The sequence below is a fragment of the Molossus molossus genome, unplaced genomic scaffold (assembly GCF_014108415.1).
Source record: "Molossus molossus isolate mMolMol1 unplaced genomic scaffold, mMolMol1.p scaffold_m16_p_4, whole genome shotgun sequence".
Classification (NCBI taxonomy): Eukaryota; Metazoa; Chordata; class Mammalia; order Chiroptera; family Molossidae; genus Molossus; species Molossus molossus.
In genome coordinates, this window is record NW_023425377.1 from 80,192,924 (window position 1) to 80,218,411 (window position 25,488).

Genomic DNA, 25,488 nt, shown 5'->3' on the forward strand with positions numbered 1-25,488 from the left:
AGTCCATCGATGTTTCTCTCTGACATGGATGTTTCTCTCTCTCTCCCTTACTCCCTCTCCAAAAAAAATCAATTAAAAAAGGGGGGGGGAAACACGATGAGAGAGAACATCGATTGGCTGCCTTTTGCACGCCCCCCACAGGGGATTGGGCCCACAACCTGGGCATGTGCCCTGGTCAGGAATCCGACCCGAGACCTCCTGGTGCATGGGTCAATGCTCATCCACTGAGCCACACCGGCTGAGCGGGTTCGCCACTTTTAATAAGACTCCAAAGAGATAGGTAGGTAATACGAGTAAGGAAACTGAGGCACTGTAAAGAAATCCGGTGTCACACAGTGGGCGGAGCTGGGATTTTGAAGCCCAATAGTTTGGCTTTGGACCGGGCGCCTTCCGCTAGCTGTCTAATGAACAGCTAAACACGCAGCGGGAGGCCGAGCGGGAGCTCCTCGCCGGAACTTCAGCTCCCGGCATACCCCACACGGCGCTCAGCCGGACTACAAATTCCAGGCTGCCCGGCGCCGGCGGCCGCGGGCGGCGGGCGCCATCTTGGTCGGCGGCGCGGATTGAATGAGCCCGCCGAGCCGCCGCCGTCGGGAACCGCGCGGGCCCGGAGCCGCCGCCGCCGCCACCAGCACCATGGCCACGCCGATGTCCGGCCGCACGGGCGGGCCTGCCACGCCGCTGTCGCCCACGCGCCTGTCGAGGCTGCAGGAGAAGGAGGAGCTGCGCGAGCTCAATGACCGTCTGGCGCACTATATCGACCGAGTCCGCGCGCTGGAGCTGGAGAATGACCGGCTCCTGCTCAAGATCTCCGAACGGGAGGAGGTGACCACGCGCGAGGTGGGCAAGAGCCCGGGGCCCGGGGGGGGTCCACGGACGGGTCCCCAGGGGGGCTTGGGAGGCCCTGAGCGAGATGTGCATGCCGGGGCGGGCTCTCTGCCCTGGGGCGGGCCCCGCCCACCGAGGGGGATCCCCACGGGGTTTGGGGTATACCCTAGGGGTGCAGTCTTGGGCAGACCCACTCACTGAGGGCTCCCCAGGGAATCTGGGCCTCCCCCTTGAGCGACAGGTGGAGATGGGCAGGCCCCGCCCACCAAGGGATTCGAGGAAATCGGGGTTCCCTTGAGTGACGGGGTGTGAGCCCGGCGAGGCCCTGCACCTAAAGGTGTTACGGGGACTTTCCCTCGGTGCGTTTGGGTGTTCGGGCATGCTGGGAGAAAATTTGGGAGCTATTTTCTGGTCTCTGAAGAGACTGCGAAGCTCAGACTCATTGAGAGGCCCTGAGGAGGGGCAGAGGCTTTCAAAAGTGGGGGTCCCTGGGCCACTCATGTGGTCAGTTCTCTGTGGTAATCCTCATGGGTCCCATGATGAGTCCTGGGGAGGTTGGGGACTGGGTGGGGGTTGGGCAATAGGGGCCATCTCCTATCCGAGCCTGGGGTGGGGTCCGAAGGGGAGGGTCTGATGCCTCCAGGGGTCAGGTGGGAAATTTGGGAGACCCTCAGTTGGCCCTGATCCCTCTTGGGCAGGAACCCGGTAGGCCCGAGGGGATGGACTGTGGCTGCCTACCCAAACCCACCCCTTCTTTTCTCCCTCTCGCTGGCCCTGCCCAACCCAAGCTCGGGTCTTCTCAGTAGGGGGGAGTGCCCACCACGTGCTTTCCCTGTGGGTCTGGTGGAAGAGCCAGGTCCTCTGAGCCTCACCTTCCCATCGGGAGAATGGGCCAAAGGAGGGACTGATGGCAGGAGAACAGCTGGGGGTCATTTCTGGGAGTTGCTTGCCCTCTGTGTGACCTTGGGTCTCACTGCTTCTTCTGTAAAGTGGAAATAATAATACTCACCTTTTAGGCTTGTTTGTGGAACTATGATGAGTTAATGTTTGTTTTGTAAAGTAAAGACAATGGAATACAGGATAGCTGCCCAGTGCAAGCACTGGTTTGGGTTCTGTTGTCCCTGTTTAATAGTCACTAGTACAGAGACCTGCTCAGAAAGTGGAGCTTGGGTGTTGGGCTGGGAGAGACCATCTCATCTGGTGGTTGGTGGTGCTATTCTAAGTTGCTTGAGCTTGAATTCATTCTCCGGGTCCAAACTCTGCTTTTAACCTGTGTGACCTTGGGCAGGTCACTCAGCCTGTTGGAGCCTCAGTTTTGTTATCTGTTCAGTGGGGCTAGAATGATCCCACCTAAATAGTGACCACCTGCCTTAGCAGTGGAGGGTCCTCAGTTTGCCAGCCCAGTTTCTCCCTGCTGAGCTGGTCAGCGCCCCATGTTTGAGCTGGTTTCTTTTTTTTTTTTTTTATCCTCACCTGAGGACATTTTTCGATATTTTGTTCAGACAGAGTGGGAGGGAGAGAGAGGAAGAGAGAGAGAGAGAGAGAAACATCGACGTGAAAGGGACACATCGAGTGGCCGCCACCCGCACAACCTGACCAGGGCCGGGGACAAACTGCAGCCAAAGTACATGCCCTTAGCAGGAACCGAACCCGGGTCTCTGTAGACCGCAGGCCGACGCTCTAACCGCTGAGCCAAACCGGCCAGGGCTGAGCTGGTTTCTCGTCTTCCCTATCCCCTCCAAGTTGTCCCATCTGCAAATGGGATGAGACTGCACTGACTTTCGGGAGTGCCGAACTTAGTCGGGTCTCATGGAGGGTATGTCCCTGATCCCTGGGTATGGCTTATTTGTCAGCTGCTAGGGGTTGCTGGAATCTAAGCTAACATCTGGGAGTAAGGGATGGCTGTAGGGGCTAAACCTGCCCCATATAGGCAGGGGGACTTTAGGTGATGACAGGTGTGTTCACAGCTGGAGCTAGGGAGTTTCAACTAGTCTGTTCACTTGGAGCTCCCTGCTGCTTACGGGGTGAGGTGATAAATGCTGGTCAGTGGAGGGAGCTGATTGATAACATACTGGAGAGGGGACTTGAAGCAGTGAGTGTGGGGTGGTCAGTGGGCTGTAAGGAGGGAGTGACCTGCAAATGGCCTTGGGCTACTGTGGGGCCCAGGCTTTAGGCTCTTGAGGGGACAGAGTGAGGCCCTTGATGGTGAGCAGCTTCTGCTCAGGCTGGTGGGAAGTGGGTGGCGAGTGGGGGCTTGGAAGGTGGCTGTTCTAGAAGAGATGTGGATATGTCATGCTGAGGAGTGTGCAGGTTACCTTTACAGGGTCATCTCACTGGAGTGATCCTGCCCTCCAGGGGACACTGGGCAATATCTGGAGACTTTTTTTTTTTTTGATTCCTCACCCAAAGACTTTTTCCATTATCATCAGATAGAGTGGAAGGGAGGGAGGGAGGGAGAGAGAGACAGACAGAAACATCGATGTGATAGAGCCACATCGACAGGTTGCCTCCCGCATGACCCGACCAGGGCACTGGGGACGAACAGAAACCCAGATACATGCCCTTGACTGGGATCGAAACCACGACTCATTGGTCCGTGGGCTGATGCTCTAACTGCTGAGCCAAACCAGCCAGGGCTGGGGGACATTTTTTATTGTTATGACTGGGAGTGCTTCTGGCATTGAGTGGGTGGGGGCAGGGATGCTGCTCAGCACTCCACGGTGCCCAGGATGGCCCCAAATGCCAGTAGGGTTAGGGCTGAGAAGCCGCGTAATAAACCCTTTGAAGAAGCCATTTGAAATGTTAGGAGTGTACCACACACTTGTAATAAAACTCAAGTAATTCAGGTACCTGAGATAAAACTGTAGCTCTGCTCTCCCCCTTGGCTGGTGCCCATCTTGCCCCTTTGTCTGGTCCACATATACTCTTCTTCACACTTGCTGATACATAAACTGGCCATGTGTGCATTCCAGGCCTTTCCTATTGGACGTCAGTTGACACCTCTTGGCCCAGTGGGCAGTACTGGGTGAATAGCCACTGCAGATGTCATTGGAGGGGTTCTGGAAGGTGGGGGCTGGGGCTGGCCAGATTTCTGTTTGAAAAAGTTCATGGGTGCTTGGAGAGGGGTATTGTGGGCCAGGGAGGGGTGGTTTTTCAGGGAGTCTCCACAGTCTGGTGTTAAGTTCCTCTTGGCTTCCATTTCCTTTCCCTTACCTGCCCAGGTGTCCTGTTGCTTCAGGGTGGGGGGTGGGGCTCCCCAAGTGGTAGGAGTTGGGGTCCTGGAGCTTGTGGGGAGGAGCTACCACTTGGGGTAGGGCCTGTGTCTATCCACGAGAGCCCATGTTTGGGTTTTATCTCCAGAGCTGTGATTTTTGTCCCCCCAGGGACATAGGCAAGAGGAAAAGGCCACCTTAGGTATCTGTACACACACACACACACACGCCCGGCTAACATGTGCTCACACATTTGTTGGGATTCCTCATGTTTGGCACTTGTGCGAGCCATAAAAGAAAAAAGACCCAAGCTGTTCCTCTCCTGTTGCGGTGCCCCAGGCTTCTGCAGTGCCCACAGTGATGATCACAGGTGCAGGAAAGCAAGGGCCTGTTGGGAGAGCACCTGTTTGTGGTCTGAAAGAATCTTTGGGAAGTTGGCTGTCTGTTTGTCTTTCTCTAGACAAGAATTTTCTCATTGTTCCAGCGCCATAGATCAGGGTCAGCACATGTTTTCTGAAAAGGGCCAGAGTCGTTTTCAGCTCTGGGCCGGATGATCTCAGTCACACCATTGAACTGGGCCGTTATAGTGGGAAAGCTGCCACAGCAACACAGGCTGGGCCAGGCTGGTGCCAGTAAGCTTTATGCACACTGTAATATATTAATTGTCTGTATCACAAAGTATCTTTTTCTTTTTTTCCCTCAGCAATTTAAAAATGGGAAAACCATTCTGGACTTGCAGGCTGGACAAAAACAGGCAGTGGGCTGGAATTTTAGCCGAGGACCTGAATTTGCAGACCTGGCCAGAGATAACTGCCTTAAGGCACACACACCCTGGAAACACCAAAACAAAGTGCTTTAAACAAGACACTGGGATGGCCCAGGAGCCTGGAGCAGGGCCTGCAAGTGGGGCACTCACCTTGAACACAGAATCTAATGGTGGCCCCGATATCTCAGTCATGGAGATGAATGATATGATATATGTTTAATTACTCAACTTTATTTTTAGGTCAGTTTTAAATTTACAGAAAAATGGCAAAGGTAGTACAGAGTTCCCTTGTACCCCAACCCAGTTTCCCTGTTAACCTTTTGCATTAGGCCCTGATTGGGTAGCTCAGTTGGTTAGAGTGTCGTCCTGATACACCAAGGTTGCAGGTTAGATCCCGGGTCAGGGCACATACAAGAGTCAACCAATGAATGCACAAATAAATGAAACAACAAATCAGTCTCTCTCTCTCTCTCTCTCTCTCTCAATCTCTCTCTCTCTCCCCCCCTCCCCCTCTCTCCCTCCCTCCCTCTTCCCTCCCTCTCTCTGCCTTCCTCTAAAATGAGTAAGTTAAAATTTTTTTTAAAATCTTACATTAGTGTTTCTCAGAACCAGTTTATCAATATCAATACATCAATGTTAACTAACACTGATTTCCTTAATTTTCCCCTGAGGTCCTAGGACCCCATCAAGGATCCCACCTGACAGGTGTCACATCTCCTTAGTCCCCTTCTGGGCTGTGACATTTCTGACACATTCCTCAATGTTCATGCCCTGGGCAGTTGTGAGGTGGGGGGTCAGGAATTTGGTAGGTGGCCCTCTATTGGGGTCATCTGGTGTTTTTCCCATGGTCTGGCTGGGGCAATGGGATAACTAATATTTTAATGATTTTTTTTTTTTTTATAATCCTCACCCAAGGATGTGTTTATTGATTGGGGTAGGGGGGAATTGATTGGTTACCTCCTGTACATGCCCCAACCATGATTGAACCTGCAACCCAGGCATGTGCCCTGACCAGGAATTGAACCCACAACCTTTTTTTTTTTTAATATTTTTCTTTATTGATTTTAGAGAGAGAGGAAGGCAGAAGCAGAGAAGCATCATTGATTGGCCGCCTCCTGCATGTCCCCCGCTGAGAATTTGGCCCACAACCTGGGCATGTGCCCTGACCAAGAACTGAAACGGCAACGTCTTGGTGCATGGGTCAACGCTCAACCACTGAGCCACACCGGCCGGACTGAACCCACAACCTTTTGGTGCACGGGATGACGTTCCAAACAACTGAGCCACACCAGCCAGGGCTTCATGAAATATTTTTTTAAATTGGAATAAATGCAACAACAACAACAAAAAATCCATGGTGACCAAAATATCTAAAACTTAAATCCAGTATCAGAATTGCTGGTTTTCCCTTGTGCCTGAGCTCTAACATGGTTTCCTGTTGTGTTGCTGCAGCCTGAGACCCTCCTGTCCAAGATGGGGAGGGTGGGAGAGAAAGGACCACAGTAGGCACCCACTCTTTTTTTTTTTTTTTTTTAATCCTCACCTGAGGACATTTTTCCATTCTTTGTTCAGGTAGAGTGGGAGGGAGAGAGAGGAACAGAGAGAGAGAGAGAAACATCGATGCGAAAGGAACACATCAAGTGGCTGCCACCCGAACAACCGAGCAGGGCCGTGGACAAACTGCAACCGAGGTACGCGCCCTTAGCGGGAACCGAACCGGGTCTCTCAGGACCGCAGGCCGACGCTCTAACCGCTGAGCCAAACCGGCCAGGGCGGCACCCACTCTTTTTATTTTATTTTATTGATTTGAGAGAGAGAGAGAGAGAGAGAGAGACATTGTTGATTTTGTCATTTGACTTATTTGTGCATTCAGTGGTTGGTTCCTGTATGTGTCCTGACCGGGGATCAAACCCGCAACCTAAGCGTAGTGGGAGGACACTCTAACCAACTGAGCTACCTGTTCAGGGCTAGGCACCCAGTCTTGTGGTGGGGGGCAGGGGACCTTGTCTGTGGCTCCTCCCTCAGGGTGCCAGACCCTCCATGGGGTTCAGGAGAGTTCTGCAAGTTGAGATAGCAGAAGATGGCAAAGACAGGTATGTGAACCCAGGTGTCCAGCTATCTTTGGAGAGTGGGACAGGCAGCTTTCTGTAAATTCAGAGTTTATTCCAGAAGGCAGCTCCTAGAGGGTGGAAGTGGAGGGATGACCCAAGGAGACTGCTGCTGGTGGGAGAGAGGGCCCTTGCTGTGTGTGTGGAGGGGAGCAGGGGATCGGCCAGGGCGCAGGAGGGAGACGCTTGCTTTGTCTCTGTTCCTTCACCATGTACCATGCCCCTCCCTCGGAATTGTCCCCAGCAGACCTGCTCTGTCCTGTATTTTCACAGGTTAGGAGAGGGCGGTTTATTGTTTTGTGCTTCGGTTTTCCCCATCTGTGAAATGGGGCCAGGAGCCGGTAGCCTTTCCTCAGGGATGACAGGTCTGGGAGCTGCTGGAGTGAGGCACAGGACATTCCAGGCCCAGAAAGGTGGGAGGTAGGAGTCGCAGACTGGTGGTGAAGTCCCACCTTGTCTGGACTTGCCCAGGACATTCTAGAAAATCTCACATCAGGAAACCTCTCGGTACCACGCAAACTGGGACCATTGGTCACCCTACTGAGTGACAAGTCCTTGGCAGCTCCCCTAAACCCCTCTGCTCAGGGGCTTGTCCTGTGAAAGGGAAGGGAGTGGCCCTCGCAGGATCTAAGCTGATCCTGCACCCCAGCACAGATACTCACTGGTGTTCTGCAGCTTTGTGGCACATGGTACAGCTGTCCAAGCCAGCTGCCCGGAGAGTGGGTCTGCTGTCGCCCTGTCTGCCTTCCCTGTCAGCACCACATGGAGTCTTAAGAGCTTTATTGAGATACAACTTTTATCTGAGACAGTTCACCTAATTAAACTCTCTAGTTCGGTGGTTTTTAGTATATTTAGAATAGGCAGTCATCACCCCTGTCTAATTCCAGAACACTTTGTCTCCCCCAGAAGAAACCCTGTCCCCATCCACAGTCACTCCCCAGCCCACCCCAGCTCCTGACAACCGCTAACCCACTCTCTGTCTCTGTGGACTTGCCTGTTCTGGACATTTCACATAAATGGAATCACACACTATGGGGCCTTTTGTGTCTGGCTTCTCTCACTGAGCATCATGGTTTCAGGGTCCATCCATATTGTAGCGAGTGTCAGAGCTTCACTCCTTTTCATGGCTGAGTAAGAAATACTCCAGTGTGTGGAGGGACCACATTTGTTATCCATCATCTGTCAAAAGACATTTGTGTTGCTTTCACTTTTTAAAAAATACATTTTTATTGATTTTATAGAGAGAGGAAGAGGGGGAGAGAGAGAGAGAAACATTCATGAGAGGGAATCATCAATAGGCTGCCTCCTGCACGCCCCCTCCTGGGGATGGAGCCTGAAACCCTGGCATGTGCCCTGATGACCTCTTGGTGCCTGGGATAATGCTCAACCACTGAGCCACACTGACAGGCTGTTTTCTCTTCTGGCTGTTGTAAATCGTGCTGCCATGAACACATGTGCAGGTTTTGTGTAAATATGTTATTTCTCTTGGGTGGATATCTGATAGTGGAATGGCTGGGTTTTGTAGTTACTCTCTGTTTAACCATCTGAGCAGCTGCCAGACTGCCTTCCACAGTGGCTGCACATTTTTCATTCCCACCACCCATGACTGGAGGTTCCCACTTCTTCATGTCCTCACCAGCACTTGTTACCATCCATCTTTTTTACACTCCAGCTGTCCCAGTGGGGGTGAGGTGGTGCCTCCCTGTCCTGTTTGGTTCCAAGTATTTGTAAGCGTGTGAACCTCCACATGGGGAGGGGAGGGCAAGGAGGCTGGTGGGAAATATGAGTTGTGTGTCCAACTGCTAGGTGTGACCTGGCAGGGGACAAGTGATGGAGGCAGGTCAGGCAGCTGGGGTCTCCCAGAGTTGGTGGGCTGAGCTAGTCGGGAGGCCTCCCAGGTTAGCAGAAGCTGTGTCCCATGGAGGCCACCCTGGGACGCCTGCTGTTTTGGGGGGGCTTTTCTTAACCTGGGCCTTGCTGCCTCTCCAGGTAAGTGGCATCAAGACACTGTATGAGTCGGAGCTGGCCGACGCTCGCAGAGTGCTGGACGAGACGGCCCGAGAGCGTGCCCGGCTGCAGATCGAAATAGGGAAACTGAAGTCTGAAGTGGAAGAGGCCAACAAAAGGTAGGGGTGCAGCTGGTGTGATGTTGGCCTGATTCTAGGGCCATGGCGGGTGCTGGGGCCAGGGGCTTGTCAACACCCTGTGTGTGGGGTCACTCTGAGAAACACCCAGAGACCCGTGGGGGCTTGTGTCCAAGCTGGCGGCCCCCACTCAGGCAGACATGGGAGCTGGCCCTGTGGGTTCTTGGAGACCAGTGGTTGGGAGTGCACTGGCCGCTGGGTGGGTGGGGAGGTGGCCTCTGTGGTCTGGTCTTCTAGCTGCTCCCTGACCACCTTTATTCCCAACATCATTTGGCCCAAGGAGGGTTTTGAACCCGAGCAGCAATCCTAGGACTGAATCTAGGAGGTCTTAGTACTGGGCCCACCTCCTCCTTCAGGCCACAGAGCGCAGCTGCCCCAAGGACCCACCGCTGCCTTCCTCTGCCCTGGATTTGGGAGCCACTGGTGATGCCAACTTCCCTGTCCCTGGGGCCCCTGGATGCCCCAACCCCTGCTGTCTTACATGAGATGATGTCCTCTGTGCCTCCTCTCAGGGTCCCCACCCTGGGCAACTTCGGGGCCAGATTCCTCCTCCTTCCCCACCCTTACCCTAACTGGACCCATTGCAACTGGCCTTCAGGCTGAGCTTTTTTTGATATTCACAAAGCATGTTCTTTTGCCTGCTTATGACTAAAAAGGCTCTGAAATTTTGGAGAACAAGCTGATGCTGGTGATGCCAGTAGCAAAATTAATAAAGTAATTTTTTTTTTTTTTAAATCCTCACTCAAGGACATGTTTTCATTGATTTCTAGAGAGGGGGAGAGAGAGAGTAGCATCGATGTCGATAGAGAAACATCCATATGCGCCCTGACCAGGGATTGATCCCGAAACCTTCGGTGAATGGGACGACGCTTCAACCAACTGAGCCACTCAGGGTGTAATAAAATAATTTAAATACATCAAGTACTAAAGTAATAAAGGGGGTACCATGAGTAACACCAAGTTCAGGCATTATCCTTTCATCCTCACAGGAACCCTAGCAGGGCGGGACTATCCTCATCTCCATTTACAGAGGGGGAAACTGAGGCATGGGGTCAGGGACTTGTCCAAGTTCCCTCAGGTTGGCCTGGACCTGGTTTCCTGAGTCCCTCTTGTAGTTCCAACGGCCAACAGCCACTTTCATATCTGCAGTATCTTTTCTCTTTTAATGAATAGACTTTTTTTTTTTTTAATTAATAGAGGGGTGTTTTTTTTTAGCAGTTTTTGGTTTACAGGAAAATTCAGTTTTGAAAATCCCTTCTTGGGTCCGGCCCATGTGGTTCAATGGTTGAGCATCAAGAGGTTGCCAGTTCGATCCCCAGTCAGGGCACATGCCCAGTTTGAGGGCCCGATCCCCAATGGGGGGCATGCAGGAGGCGGCCAATCGATGTTCTCTCTCATCAATGTTTCTATCTCTCTCTCTCTCTCCCCCTTCCTCTCTATCTAAAATCAATAAAGGAAAAATAATTAAAAGAAAAGAAAAGAATATCCCCTCTTGGGTTTCCCCAGTGTCAGTATTTTAATGAGTGAGCCATGTATACAAATGATGAGTCAATGTCTGTACATTATTATCAACTAAAGTTCAGAATTGACATTCTGCCTGCCGTTCCTGGTCTGGGCTGAGACATCGTGTTTTTTCTGTTTATCAGAGTCATAGATGCTCAGTCAAGAAAGTGGAAAATGCAAGCTAGTTTAAAGATAAAAATAAAAATGTGCATGAGACTCCATTCAGATGGAATTTCTGTAGCTGATCTGATACATGTCTTTTCCACCTTTTTAATTTAAACTAAAGGTGTACACAGACAGCGATGAGGTTCTTTCAGTATAGCGAGCCTCTTCACCTTCTGAGTTATGTTTGTCCTCTGTGACGCAGTGTCCCAGCTGCTGGCATGTCCTAGCATCTGGGAGTGTGTCACTAGTGGTTGCCACGGCTCAGGTTGGTCCCATTGTTCTGTGACAGCTTCTTTGGGTGACAAATGTGCCCATTGTCAGGATAGTCATTTCCCTTGGCTTGTAAGCAAGACTTACCTGATTCTGGATGTGGTGGGTGGCTTGTTTGTTTAAGACTCCCACTTGGGAAAGACAGCTCCCTAGATTCTCTGGACCTGTTGCCTTTTCCTTGTCTGATCTCCAGCCTTTGGCGTTTAGAGATCTGCAGGCACTTCTCTTGGTTGCCTGACTTCCTGTTTCTTGTCTTCAAGTCTCCCAGGGCAGGGCAGTGGGTGGGTTGTAACCCCAAACATGTTGTGAACTTCCAGATAGGTCACATCCAGTGCTTTTCTTTTCCTAACAAATTTATCACCAAATTTCTCTGATGGTAGAATTGAGGGTAACCACATGGAAGACCCAACAAATAGGCCAGATTCCCCCACATAATTCTTCGGGAATTATGGTTACACATATGCTTTAACAAACTCTTAAGAAACAGGCGCATAAACCAGTGAGAGCCACCACTTTCCCTGCTCTCTGGACCACTCTGCGTAGTTCTGCAGAACCCGAAATTTGGATAAAGTTGTTTTGATATTTTTCACATCTCCTGATCCCTCTGCTCCCTGTCACCCTGGCTTGATGCTAAGCTTGAACTTGCTGGGCACAACTCACCCCAGGACCTTTGCACTTCTCTTTCCTGAGCCAGAACATTCTTCTGGAAATACTGGACCTGACACATTCTCAGGGTCTACTTCTACAGGGCCTGTGCCACTTAAAGGTGCAGCCCCCACTAGGCACATGCTCGGTCCCCATGTCCCTTCCCTGCTTCATCTGTCCTTAACAACAGATTCAGGTCTGACAGGCAGCATATTTTACTGTCTTCTCTGCTTCATGCAGGCAGGGCTGTTTCTAAATGTGTCTCTGGTGTGAGAACAGCATTCTCCACATTGAAGTCGCTGGTCTTCATGCCACCCCAATTCACATGAGCTTATTCAGTATCCCAGTGGTTTTCACCCAGGGAACACAGGGTGATGTCTGGAGGCATTTGTAGTCATCACAACTGAGGTGCCAGGTTGGAGGCCAGGAATGCTGTTCTACCACCCACAGGGTACAGGACAACCCCACAGAATGACCCAGCCCTAGTGACCCAGTACCGAAGGGAGACCCTAGGTGTCCCCACAATTGCTGAGATGGCCTAGTAAGTTCCTTGGGAAAAAGGTGTGTAAACTTTCAACCCCATGGAAATTTAGAATTACATTCAGAAATGAATTGGAGCCTAAAGTTAATGCTGTAAAGAGTTGTATGTTAAAGAATCCATTTGAGCCCTGGCCAATGTGTCTCAGCCCTCACACCAAAAGGGTTGCAGGTTCGATTCCCGGTCAGGGGCATATACGTGGGTTGCACATTTGATCCCTGGCCCCAGTCAGGGTTGTGCAGGAGGCAACCAGTGTATGTCTCTGTCTCTCTCTTTTTCTCTCCCTCTTCTCCTACCCACCCCTTCCCTGCCCCTTCCTTTCAGGCTCTCTGGAAATCAAATGGGAAAAAGAAATTAAGGATCCATTTGATATCTTAAATATTTGATATTGGAGATAATTGTCTATTCGAATACCAGGTGATCCTGTATGAAATAGCTGAAGTTTACCTAGGAGATCAACTTTTCAAAGGCCGGCGTTTTAATTTATAACTTGAGTAAATTATACATTAATTTTTTTTAAAAAGCAGAGTTCTCTCCTAAATGATCCTTTTCATGATCAAAAATCTCAGAAAAGGACATGAAAACCCATGCCCTGAGGGTTTCTTGAACACTCGTGTTTGTAGGTAAAAAGAGTCCTGACAGCCCTGGCCGGTTTGGCTTAGCGGTTAGAGCATCAGCCTGTGGACCAGAGAGTCCCAGGTTCGGTTCTTGCTAATGGCATGTACCTCGGTTGCAGTTTGTCCCTGGCCCCGGTTGGGGTTGTGTGGGTGGCAACCAGTCGATGTGTCTCTCTCACATCAGTGTTTCTCTCTCTCTTTCTCCCCCCCTCTCTCCTGCTCTATCTGAAGATAAAAGCAAAAATTTCCTTGGATGAGGATTAAAAAAAAATGTCAGAGTCCTGACATACCCTAGCTGGTTTGGCTCAGCGGTTAGAGCGTCGGCCCGCAGACCAGTGAGTCGCGGGTACCATTCTGCTCAAGGGCACGTACCTCAATTGCAGTTCATCCTTGGCCTTGGTCAGGATTGTGAGGGAGGCAACCAGTGTCTCTCTCACATCAGTGTTTCTCTCTCCCTTCCACTTTATTGGAACAAAAATGGAAAAATATCCTTGGGTGAGGATTTAAAAAAAAAAAGTTCTGACAGTGCAGAGCAGGTTTGAGGAAGGGTCACTTTTTGTGCAGATAAGCGAGGCTCCTTTACCAGAGAGTGGGGGATGGGTCAGGTCCCAAGAGCAAAAGGGCCCTCTGCTGAGGCAGAAGTGAATTTGTCCTTGGCCCTCCTGGGCCCCAGCCGTACAGCTGTTCAATCTTCCCAGCTAATCTCTGCTCTTGACTTTCAGCTCCAAGAAGAGGGATGGGGAGCTCACCGTGGCCCAGGGCCGTGTGAAGGACCTGGAGTCCCTATTCCACCGGAGTGAGGCGGAGCTGGCTGCTGCCCTGAGTGATAAGCGCAGCCTCGAGAGCGATGTGGCTGAGCTTCGGGCCCAGCTGGCCAAGGTAGGCCCCGGCAGGCCCCAGTCTGGAGACAAGATGCCCCAAGCTGCTGGGCCTGTGAGAGTCCTGGGGTGGCCGAGGGACATCCCACAGGTGTGAGTTTGTGTATTAAAGGAGATCCCTGGGCACGAGGAGCCAGATGAGTGCAGCAGACAGACTCTCACCTCTGCTTGTCCTGTGTCTCCCAGGCAGAGGATGGTCATGCAGTGGCCAAGAAACAGCTGGAAAAGGAGACGCTGATGCGTGTGGACTTGGAGAACCGCTGTCAGAGCCTGCAGGAGGAGCTGGACTTCCGCAAGAGTGTCTTCGAGGAGGTGAGCTTTGTATGTGGTGTTAGAATGTGGTCGACCTCATTTTTTTTTTTTTTGCATGTGTCTCTCCAGTTTCCTCAATAGCACTGTTGAAGAGCCGGTCTGTATCCCATTGTATATCCTTGCCTCCTTTGTTGTAGAGTAATTTAACATATTAGTGAGGATTTGATTCTGGGCTTTCTGTTCTGTTTCCTTGGTCTATGTGTCTGTTTTTATGCCTGTACCATGCTGTTTTGATTATTATAGCTTTATAGCATGATTTGTTATCAGGGCACATGATACCGCCCACTTTGTTCTTTCTAAAAATTTCTTTGGCTCTTTAGCGTCTCTTTTTTTAAAATATGTTTTTATTGATTTGAGAGAGAGAGAGAAAGGAAGGGGAAGGGAGAGAGAGAGAGAAGAAACATCGATGTGAGAAACATCAACCAATTGCCTCCCACACACATACCAATGGGGCATAGAACCCACAACCTGGGTATGTGCCCTAACTGGGAATTGAATTGACAACCTCTCGGTGTATGGGACAGTGCTCAACCAACTGAGCCACACCAGCCAGGGCTACTTAGTGTTTCTTGTGGTTCCATATAAATTTTAGTATTAATTGTTCTAATTCGGTGTGTGTGTGTGTGCGCGCGCGCGCATGTCTGTGCATGCCAAGATGATTTCTTTTTTTTTTTAATCTTCACCTGGAGATATTTTTCCATTTTCAGACAGAGAGGAAAAGAGAGAAACATTGATGTGAGAGAGACACTCAACTAGTTGCCTCCTACCTGACCCCAGCCAGCCCCAGGGACCGAATTGAAACCTAAGTACGTGCCCTTGACTAGAATCAAACCCAAGCTTTGGTCTGTGGGCTGACGCTCTAACTGCTGAGCCAAACCGGCCAGAGTGGTGATTCTTTTTTTTTGGAGAGAGAGGAAGGGAGAGGGAGAGAGAGAGAGAAACATTGATGAGAGAAAACATTGATTGGCTACCTCCTGCATGCCCCTCACTGGGGATCAGGCTCACAACCTGGGCATGTGCCCTGACTGGGAATCGAACCGGCGACCTCTTGGTGCATGGGCTGATGCTCAACTACTGAGCCACACTGGCCGGGCCAGGGTGGTGATTCTTATCAGAAAAGTTTAGGAAACCAAAACTTGCACTAGCCTTCTCTCTAGCCAGTATTATAAAAAGTCTTACAAGTGACTTGTGGGTGTCCCGCCCACTTCGATGTCACAGATGGACTCCCTTCTGGATGAACCAATTGGGTGTATAGAAAGTAGTTGTTAAAAAGACCTCAATGTTCAAACCAACCAGGAAATGAATAGCAGTGTTTTTTGTTTTTCTTTATCCAGGTGATAAAGCCAGGTGGACAGACTAAAAGCAAGTATGCTGAAATATGACAACATTATGACCAGTTTATGAATAATATATTGAGCAGTGCTGATCCTGCTGCTTTTATATTAGCCCTTACCAGATATATGATTTTTCAATTCCCATCACCCTCTCCCCTTTAGTAGCCATCAGCTTGTTCTTTGCATCTATGGATCTGTTTCTATTTTATTTTGTTTGTTCGTTTGTTTTGTTCTTTAGATTCCACATATAAGTGAAATCATATGGTATTTGTCTTTCTCTTATTTCACTTAGCATGATACCTTGTAGGGCCATCCATGTTGTGGCAAATGCAAGATTTCACTCTTTTTTATGGCTAATACTCTATTGTGTATGTGTGTGTGTGTGTGTGTGTGTATACACCTCATCTTTATCCAGTCGTCTATCAGTGGACACTTAGGTTGCTTCCATATCTTGACTATTGTAAATAATATAGCAATGAAATAAGGGTGCATATATCTTTTCAAACTAGTGGTTTGGATTTCTTTGGATACCCAGAAGAGGATTTGCTGGGTCATAAGGTAGTTTTTAATTTTTAGGAACCTCCATACTGTTTTCTATAGCCGCTATGCCAATTATACCACCACCAACAATGCAACAGAACAAATGAGTTCCCTTTTGTCAACACGTTTATCGATTCATTGATGATAGCCATTCTGACAAGTGTGAGATCTCATTGTGATTGTGATTTTAATTTGCATTTCTCTGATGACTAGTGACACTGAACATCTTTTCATGTGTCTTGGCCATCTGTATATTTTCTTAGGAAAAGTGTCTATTCAGGTCTTCTGCTCATTGTTTAATAGGATTGTGGCGGGGGGGGGTTTGTTTTCTGTGTTTTTTTAATTGTTGAACTGTATAAGTTTTTTATATATTTTGGATATTAGTCCCTTATCTGCGATATCATTTGCCAGTATTTTCTCCCATTTGGTTGGTTGCCTTTTTGTCTTTCTTTCTTTCTTTCTTTTTTATTGTTGAAAGTGTTACAGATGTTCCCCTTTTTTCCCATTGACCCCCTCCTTCCTGCTCCCTGCCCTGTTTTGTAGCTTTCTTTTGCTATGCAGAAACTTCGTAGTTTGATGTAGTTCCATTCATTTATTTTTTCTTTTACTTCTCTTGCTTTTAGGGTCAAGTTCACAAAATCTTGGTGACACCAAGGTTTATAACTTTAGTGTCTATATTCTCTTCTATGTATTTATTTTTTCAGGTCTTACATGTAAGACTTTAATCCAGTTTGAGTTCATTGCTGTATGTGGTGTCAGCAGTGGTTTCACTCTTACACGTGGCTGTCCTGTTTTCCCAACACCATTTATTGAAGAGACTTCTTTCTCAGAAAGCATTGTATGTTTTTGGCTCCTTTGTTGAAAATTAGTTGTACATATGAATGGTTTATTTCTGGACTCTCAGCTCTGTCCCATTGGTCTGTATCTTTTCCTGCCGGCACTGTACTATGACTGTTGTGGCTTGTCAATGTAGTTTGAAATTGGGGAGTGTGATACCCTTGGTTATTCTTGCTGCCTGATGGACTGTTTCCCCACATTTGAGGCAGTGAACACTTTCTTACATACTGTTAACAGTTCAGCAGGTTCATAAGTAGAAGTGTTCTGTTGTTCTCTAGTAGGAGGTGCAATAGTGCAAGTTTGTTTTCCTCACACCTGCACGAGGTCCCTCCGGGATCTGGGTGGGGCAGTGTCACCTGGGTCATGGAAAACGCCCCATGTATCCTAAAGTGGTGGCATCCCCTCTGTCCAGGGTCAGGTGGGGCTCTGGGCCTGCAGGTTTCCAGTGCTGCCTCCTTGTAACCAGAGGCGTCTCTTAACATGGATACTTGTCATTCTGTTTAGGGCCCACCTGGATAATCCCGGGCAATCTTACCTTAGACCCATAATTTAACTATATCTGTAGAGTTGGTTTTTTTTCCTTGTAAAGTAAGGTCATACTCAGGTTCTGGGGATTAGGACATGGGTATACTTTTTTTTGTATTAATTGATTTTTTTTTCAGAGAGGGAGGTAGGGGGGATAGAGAGAGAGAAGGAAGGAAAGAAACAAAGAAACATCAAATGATTGCTTGCCTCCCATATGCACCCCCACCAGGGATCGAACCTGCAACCAGGGTATGTGCCCTGACCTGGAATCAAACCCACTGCCCTTTGGTGTACTCAGGATGATGCTCCAACCAACTGAGCCACACCTGCCGGGGTGCAGGTGTACCTTTATGGGACCACCATTTGGCCCACTCCACTCCCTCCCTATCAGAGGGTAGGGTAGGGTGGCGGCCATGTGCTCCCCTCTGTTCCTGGGTCTGGTCACCCCTCCCCCGCAACCTCTTAATCCCTGCCTCTGATCCCTGGCATGGCCAGACCAGGCCTGGCTGGGAGGGACTGAGGTCACCACACGTAGAACTAGGGTCCTGTGCCCTCTGGGAGGGGACCAGTGTGGGGGCCCTCCTACCTCATCATCACAGGACAAGGCCCATTGTGCTGTCAGGGCCCAGAATAGAATCCTGTGGCCGGGTGGTTCACGGGCCGGGAAGGGCTGCTGGTAGGAGGGTACACATGCAGCTGAGGAGTGGCCTGTGGTTCCAGCCAGGCCCTATGACAGCCAAGGCCACCAGGGGAGTCGGGGAGGAGTCTAGGAGGGGAGCTGAGGAAGGACCTATGAAGGTACCCAGATCTATCAGGGGGCCTATGAAAGGGCCCGTTTCGGGTGACGGGAGGGCACCATGGAAGGCGTCGCCAAGGTGGGCTATGACGAGCTCCTGGGGGGGTTACCACAAAGAGGACTGTGAAGAAAGCCCCTCGGGGTGTGGTGAGGGGTTGTTTACAGGGCACTGTGAGGGGGATCCTGGCGAGCAGCTGTGGGGTGTGTGGTGAAGGTGGGTGTGCTGTCCTGGGTTCCACAGGGGTCATTAGTTCTCTGTGAACGTGATTGGCTTCCTGAGGCAACATTTCTGTTGTACACAAACTGAGGACATGGTAACTGACTGATTTCTGAGGTGACATGAGTAGGAGCGGATCCTGTTCCTCTGGAGCCCACTCTCTGGCCTGATCACCTGCACTTGGCCCCACCATGAGCCTGGGGCCGCTGCACCGGTGCCACTCGAGGTTTGGACCCCCACCGGCTGGTTTATTCAGCTGTTAGTCACGTCTCATAGGGGTCCTGACGGCCAGATGACTTGGACCCTGGGCACCTGGGATGGACTTGTCAGGAATTTATATTTTATTATTTATTTATTTTAAATAGACAATTTTATTATATATTTATTCATTTATTTTCATAATCCTCACTCGAGGATATTTTTCCTTTTTTTTTTGATGGATTAGGAGGAAGGGAGGGAGAGAGAGAGAGAGAGAGAGAGAAACATTGATGTGAGAGAGACACATTGAACGGCTGCCTCCCACAGGACCCCGACCAGGGCTGGGAACTGAACTGCAACGAGGTACATGTCCTTGACCGGAATCAAACCTGAGACTTTTCGGTCCGCAGGCCAATGCTCTGACTGTTGAGCCAAACCAGCCAGGGCAGGAATTCATTTTTTAACAACTTTATTGAAATATTCTCATGTCATAAAGCTTTTAAAGTGTACAATTTAGAGTGGCTTTTGGTATATTTGCAAGGTTGAGCAACCATCACCTCTAATTCTAGATCGTTTTATCACCCCAAAAAGAACCCTGTACCCATTAGCTATCACCCCAATCCCCTGCTTCCTGTCTCTGTGGATTTGCCTGTTCTGGACATTTTACTTAAATGGAATCAGACACTGTGTGGTCTTTAGTGTCTGGCTTTTCTCACTTGAGTGTCTGGCGTGTGTTCAAGGTCCATGCATGTGGTAGCCGGTGTCAGTGCCTCACTCCTTTCATGGCTGAATGATATTTCAGTGTGTGGATGGACCACATTCTGTTTGTCCATTCATCATCTGAGGGACATTTGGGCTGTGTCCTCTCTGGTAACTGTGAAATGTGTTATTTGTCAGTAATTTATGAAACCAGGCGACTCCTCAGAGTTTCCCTGTTTGCACAGTTTTGAGCCCTCGCTTGCACCTGATACTTGGGTTGAGGACACTGATGAGCAGGATGGGTTGGTGGCAGAGCTGGGGGTGGTAACCCCTGGCCCACCAGCCCTGCTGCCTGCCTCAGTGGGTCAGCATGCTCTGTCCCCAGGAGGTGCGGGAGACGCGCCGGCGACATGAGCGGCACCTAGTGGAGGTGGACAGCAGCCGGCAGCAGGAGTATGACTTCCGGATGGCACAGGCACTGGAGGAGCTGCGAAGCCAGCATGATGAGCAAGTGCGGCTCTACAAGCTGGAGCTGGAGCAGTCCTACCAGGCCAAGGTACGGGGGGAGGGGAGCAGGAGACAGCAGGCGGGGCGATGGGATGGGACAGGATCAGGGGACAGAACAGGCGGGAAAGTACAGATGGCCCCTCTTGCCCCACACCCGGCCATCTGCCTGCTCTTGTCTCCCCAGCTGGACAATGCCAAGCTGATCTCCGACCAGAATGACAAGGCCGCCAGTGCTGCCCGTGAGGAGCTGAAGGAGGCACGCATGCGGGTTGAGTCCCTCAGCTACCAGCTCTCTGGCCTTCAGAAGCAGGTGACTCATGGGAGTCCCCGCCTGCCCCTGCCCCACAACCCCAGCAGTGTCCTTCCTTCTGCCTCTGGGCAGTAGATGCAACCTTGAAGGTGTCAGGCACCAGGTCATCCCCGTCCCATCCCTATTGTGCCCTGAGTGAGGCTGCCCAGCTGCCGGCCCCCTGGAGCCAAGTGAGCTTCTCCTCACGAAACACACAGGCTGCCCTGACCTGGCCCTTGGACTCCTCCCCAGGCTAGTGCAGCTGAAGACCGGATCCGGGAGCTGGAGGAGGCCCTGGCCGGGGAGCGTGACAGGTTCCGGAAGATGCTGGACGCTAAGGACTTGGAGATGACAGAAATGCGGGATGTGATGCAGCAGCAGCTGGCAGAGTACCAGGAGCTGCTGGACGTCAAGCTGGCTCTGGACATGGAAATCAGCGCCTACCGCAAGCTGCTGGAGGGCGAGGAGGAGAGGTGGGGGGCAAGAGGTAGTGGGGTGAGGAGTGGGGATTCTGGGCCTGGAGGAGAGGTCAGGTGGCCTGAGGGTGGGTCCAGGAAGTGGAGGGGAGTGGTGGTGTGGGATGGGGCAGAAGGTTGGCATTTTAAGGGAGATGTAAAGAGGAGCGGCCAGCCTGGGGCAGGTCAGGATGGGCTGGTGAGTGAATCTGCCTGCCTTGCACTATCCAGGCTATTCTGGTCTGACCTTAGGCCAACAGACTTCCGCTGCCACCGAGTCACCCTGTGCCCCTATCCCCCAGGCTGAAGCTGTCCCCCAGCCCATCGTCAAGAGTCACCATCTCCAGGGCCACCTCGAGCAGTGGCAGCAGTGTGTCCATGACAGGGCGCTCAGGCCGCAGCAAGCGGAGGCGGCTGGAGGCGGAGCCGCCGGGCACAGGCTCCAGTGGCATCAGCTTAGGCAGCAGCAGCAGCAGCAGCAGCAGCTTCCAGCTGGCCCAGCAGGCCTCAGCTTCGGGCAGCGTCAACATTGAGGAAATCGACCTGGAGGGCAAGTTTGTGCAGCTGAAGAACACCTCGGACAAGGTACGGGCTCTTGACCCCAGGAGGAACCCCCAGTTGGGTCTCCTGGAGCTGTGTGTCAGGCAGTGTCCCTTTACAGGACCAGTCTCTGGGGAACTGGAGGATCAAGAGGCAGGTCCTCGAAGGGGAGGAGATTGCCTACAAGTTCACACCCAAGTATGTGCTGCGGGCTGGCCAGACCGTCACGGTAGGTGGCTGCAGAAGGGCAGGTGGGCTGGGGAGGGGGTGGGAGGGAGAATGGCCACCAGTGGGAGGGAGGTGGCAGCAGCAACCACATAGGTGACAAGGTGTGAGATAGGGGCTGGAGAAGTAGGACCTGGCTTGGGGGGGGGGGTGTAGTGGTTGAGTGCCCAGTTCTGAGAAAAGCTGTCTGCTGTCACAAGTCACCTGGATGCTGGCATCATTCCATTGGGCCCTCCCTGGAGCCCTTTGCAGTGCCTAAGTGACATGCCAGGATCCCATGGTGGAGGTGGATCTGAGTCCAGACTCCGGGCCAGAGGGCGTTGGCAAAAGATGTAATGGGCATGGGCCCTGGAGCTGACGGGCTTCAGATCCCAGCTCATCCTGTTTGCCAAGATGAGTGTCCTTGGCCACTGTGAACTTCGGTCTCTTCTTCCGTACCCTGGTGATCATCATTTCGGGGTAGGACCCAGTAAGGCTAGAAGGATTAAATTCCTGATTCATCAAAGGAGAGCTCTGATAAGGGACCAGATAGTGGCACATGCACCAGGACCAGAGCCATCGTTGATGGAGAGGCCCTCCTGTGTGTCCCTAGGTGTGGGCAGCTGGTGCGGGGGTGGCCCATAGTCCCCCCTCAACACTTGTGTGGAAGAGTCAGAACAGCTGGGGCACAGGCGAGAGCTTCCGGACTACCCTGGTCAACGCTGATGGGGAGGTGGGTACCTGGGGCTTGGGATGTGGGGGTTCCTCTGCCTCAGTCCTGGGGTCTCCCTTGTCCACTCTACACACCACCAGCTGGTGCAGGAGCCCTGGGGTGGAACCTAGGCCAGCAGAATCAGGGAAGGAAGCCCTGGGCCTGGTCCCCGGCTGGCACTCTGCAATGTGGTGACACCCTGAACAAGCATGTTGACTGCCATCACTGTGGGCTGGGCCCTGCACCTGAGGGGCTGAGTGGCCGTGGCCCTTGTCTTACACAGGAAGTGGCCATCAGAACCGTGAAGCAGTCCTCGGTGGTGCGGGAGACTGAGAACGGGGAGGAGGGAGAAGAGGAGGGAGCTGAGTTTGGCGAGGAGGATCTTTTTCATCAGCAGGTAGGGGCCCCAGGGGCCACACTCGTACACACATACACACATGCACACGCACCCATGGACCCTGCTAGCTGGACCCCACAGCACTGTGCTCACCTGGGCTGCTGCACCTTTGGACACAACTGGCCTTGGCTGGTCCTTGGCACTACCCAGGCTCCCACAGCTCCTGGCTGTTAGGTCCCCTGGTTTGTAGCTGGAGACCATGGGGGCGGCATTCCTTGCATCCAGGTCTTGTCTGTTGTGTGGACCTTGGGGTACTAGCCCAGGGACCCCTGGGAGTGGGGTGTTGAAAGATGATTGCCCCTCTGTGGCATTCACTGGTACTGCCCTTGTGTTCTCAGAGAATGCTCCCTGGCACCAGATTTCATGTTGGAGAATGGTGACTTAAATAATGGCCTTTGGGGAGAAGATGGAGACCTGGGACCACAGTGTATTAGATAAGAGTTGTGAAACTTCTGGTGTTTGAGACAAAATTGTGATGTGTTATGTAGCTTAGAACAGAAGTAAGGAGTCATGGAAGGTTCTGGAACAGAGACAGTTGAGGCTGATGCCGCTGGCACTGTCATCTTGTTGGGGGCTGATTTTCCTGCCGTGGCTCAGGCCCTGGGTCTGGTCCAGCCCCTCCCTGGTGGGGGGTGGCTGCCAACTACCTTCCTAGCCTCCCAGTCCCACCTAATTGCTGCTGTCCTTTCTTCCTCCCAGGGGGACCCAAGGACCACCTCAAGAGGCTGCTGCGTGATGTGAATGGAACACCCCTCATCATACATCTTTCTGTACCCAGAGCCACTGAAAACTATTTTTCTATCATTGGCTTTCTTTAGTCCTTCATAACATTTCTAGAGAATTTTTAAGCAAACTGCCAGAATGTGGGGTGGGTCTCTGTTCTGTCCTATCGGTGGGTTTCTATGGACCCTCCCTTCAACCACTGTCCAGACATCTTTCGGTGCCCATTTCCCTGTGGGTTGAATTCCAGGCTCAGAAACCAAACGGCTGACAGGTTTGGGCTTGGAGGCTGGAGGGACCCATGCATTGTCCCTGCCTCCCTTACAGACTGGGGCTGGGACGGGAGGGCAGAGAAGCTGTAGGGATTCAGTAGTTGTCCTTTGTGTTATTAAGCTTTTGAAACCAAAATCAGAATCCAGGTTCCTGCCTGGTAGGGGTAGGGGTGTCCCCTGTGGGGTTTGGTGGTATGGGAGCACTGGGGAGTCGCAGGTTTTACTGTCCTCCTGGCTGCCAGGGTTGTTGCAACTCCTGCTCCGAAGGTGTTGGTGGCAGGTGGGGTTTTCTGCCTGCGCGAATCAGCACAATGGTGGGGGGGCTCCTTGTTCCCACTCTGGCTGCCTAACCCATGCATTTCTGGAACAAGACCAGTAGGACAGGAGAGAAGGAAACCAGAGGACAGGGACACTTCCGATCAAAGACTAGTAGCCAGGTAAACAGTGAGGGAACACGTGTGAACCTCAGCAGCAAATGCCTCAGGTTTTAGAACCATGTTCACGTGTAGTAACCACTTTGTGCCCTCCTGTCACGAAGACACTGACTTTAGGGTGAGCCATTGGGTGCCCCCACACACACACTTCGTGCTTGGGGCTGAGTGCCAGCCCCCCGCCACCTCGTATATATTCTGCATATATATCGCTCTTCTTGCTTCTATCTGGAACTCTTGTGGAAATTATGTTACTCAGGCCACTGCCAGCTGACCCCTTAGGGTGGCTCCATGTCACAGGCCAGCCTCTGCCACCCAGCAGCCGCCTCTGCATTACCTACCGTTTACAGCCCCCACCGAGATACACAGAAGTTATTTTTTTAATGGATATTTATTTTTTTACATTGGTCAGGACTCAGATTGCCGACCCTGCTTCGTCGGCTCCGGCCAGGGTCACAGGGACAGCCCCCACAGGGCCTGTTTCAGTTAGCTCGGAGCTGCCAGTTGGCAAACTGCTTCAGAAAGGGCAGCTCAAGTCTTAAAGACTCGATACTGAGCCAGGGCAGCTGCCTGGGTGGGCAGTTTCCGAGCACCGTGCCGGCTGGCCCTTCGGTTCCCCTGGCGGGGGGAGAGGCACACCTTCCCGTTCGCCCTGTGCACCCCCAGGCCTGGCTTTCCTCGGGAATTGTTTATGGTGAGGGCTGGAAGCCAGAGCCCCAGTGGCTGACGACCTAAATGTGCTGTTTCATTTAGAGCTTACCCGCAACGCTCACTTAACATCCAGGTTCTTCCCATGGCCACCCTGTTCCCAGGCCAAGGAGGGAAGGAAGTGTGTCACCAGAGCAACTCGCGGAAGGTTCTGGTGGGCCCCGGAGAGCTTGCCCCCTCACGTGATGCAGCACCCGTACCCCACCTGAACCTCTCCTGGGAAAACTTGCAGGGTCCTGAGGCTGAAGGTTGTCGTCCCCCATGGCCCATAGGAGCTGTGTGGACAGAGAGTCTAGAACTCTCAGTGATGTCCCAGGAGAATAGGTCTGGTGGCCCCAGACAAAAGGGGCACTGACCTCCAGTGACATTTTGGGGGTATCGGGGGGGATCACAGCTGTCCTGGAATTTTGGTCTGTGGTTTGCTAACAGTCTTTCCCAGCTGTGAGCTCACGGACAGGAAGGGAGAAGGACCCTCCCTAGTTCCTGGCAGAGGCTTTGGGTGGAGCTGGGAAGTGGCCCAGCCTCCACTCAGCGGGGAGGGTCATCTGGACCAGGTGGAGACACTCATGAGTAATCAAGTATTTGGAAAACAGCAGAAATCAATGTGAAATTGCTTGCTATGGCCTGGGAAATTGCACGTGTCTTTAAACAAGCTTAGCTTTAAGCCACTTAGAAGAATGCAGAGTGATGCCTCTGTCTGAGCTCCTGCCGTGTGACTGAGCCCAGCACCCCTGAGAAAAACCAGACTGGCGCCCAGCAGTGGTGAGGGGGCAGCTTGCGGGGAGACAGCTGGGCAAGTACACAGCCCAGGCCTGGGTGCCCACCCTAGGACATGATCACTCAACCAGTTTCCTAACAGGCTCTAACACGGAGACCCTGCAGTTCTGTTCGTGTTGGCATATCCAAGTGGGACTGACATCCAGCCGGCAGAACTACTTGGAAGGTGTTACGTCTGCTCAGCGCATCAGCGCCGTGCGCAGGGAGTCAGCTTCCAGGACTGCGGCGGGTCTGCACTTTCATTTCAGACGTGGTGGTGGTTTTTAAGGTGCATGCCAAATGTGTGGTCTTTTTTTTTCTCCAATGCTTTGTAATATACATTTTCTGACTGGAAACTTTTTTGT

General features: G+C 51.6%; 1 protein-coding gene across 1 annotated transcript; it reads left to right on the forward strand.

The window, feature by feature from the left end:
• The first annotated feature begins 543 nt into the window (after positions 1-543).
• LMNB2 (lamin B2) lies at positions 544-23,040 on the forward strand. Its single transcript, XM_036241339.1, has 12 exons — positions 544-840; positions 8,904-9,040; positions 13,519-13,675; positions 13,861-13,986; positions 19,518-19,688; positions 19,824-19,949; positions 20,181-20,401; positions 20,686-20,968; positions 21,045-21,152; positions 21,741-21,860; positions 22,123-22,236; positions 22,936-23,040. Exons 1-12 carry the CDS (start codon positions 568-570, stop codon positions 22,975-22,977), a joined length of 1,878 nt encoding a protein of 625 aa, XP_036097232.1. The 5' UTR covers positions 544-567; the 3' UTR covers positions 22,978-23,040.
• Positions 23,041-25,488: the final 2,448 nt, after the last annotated feature.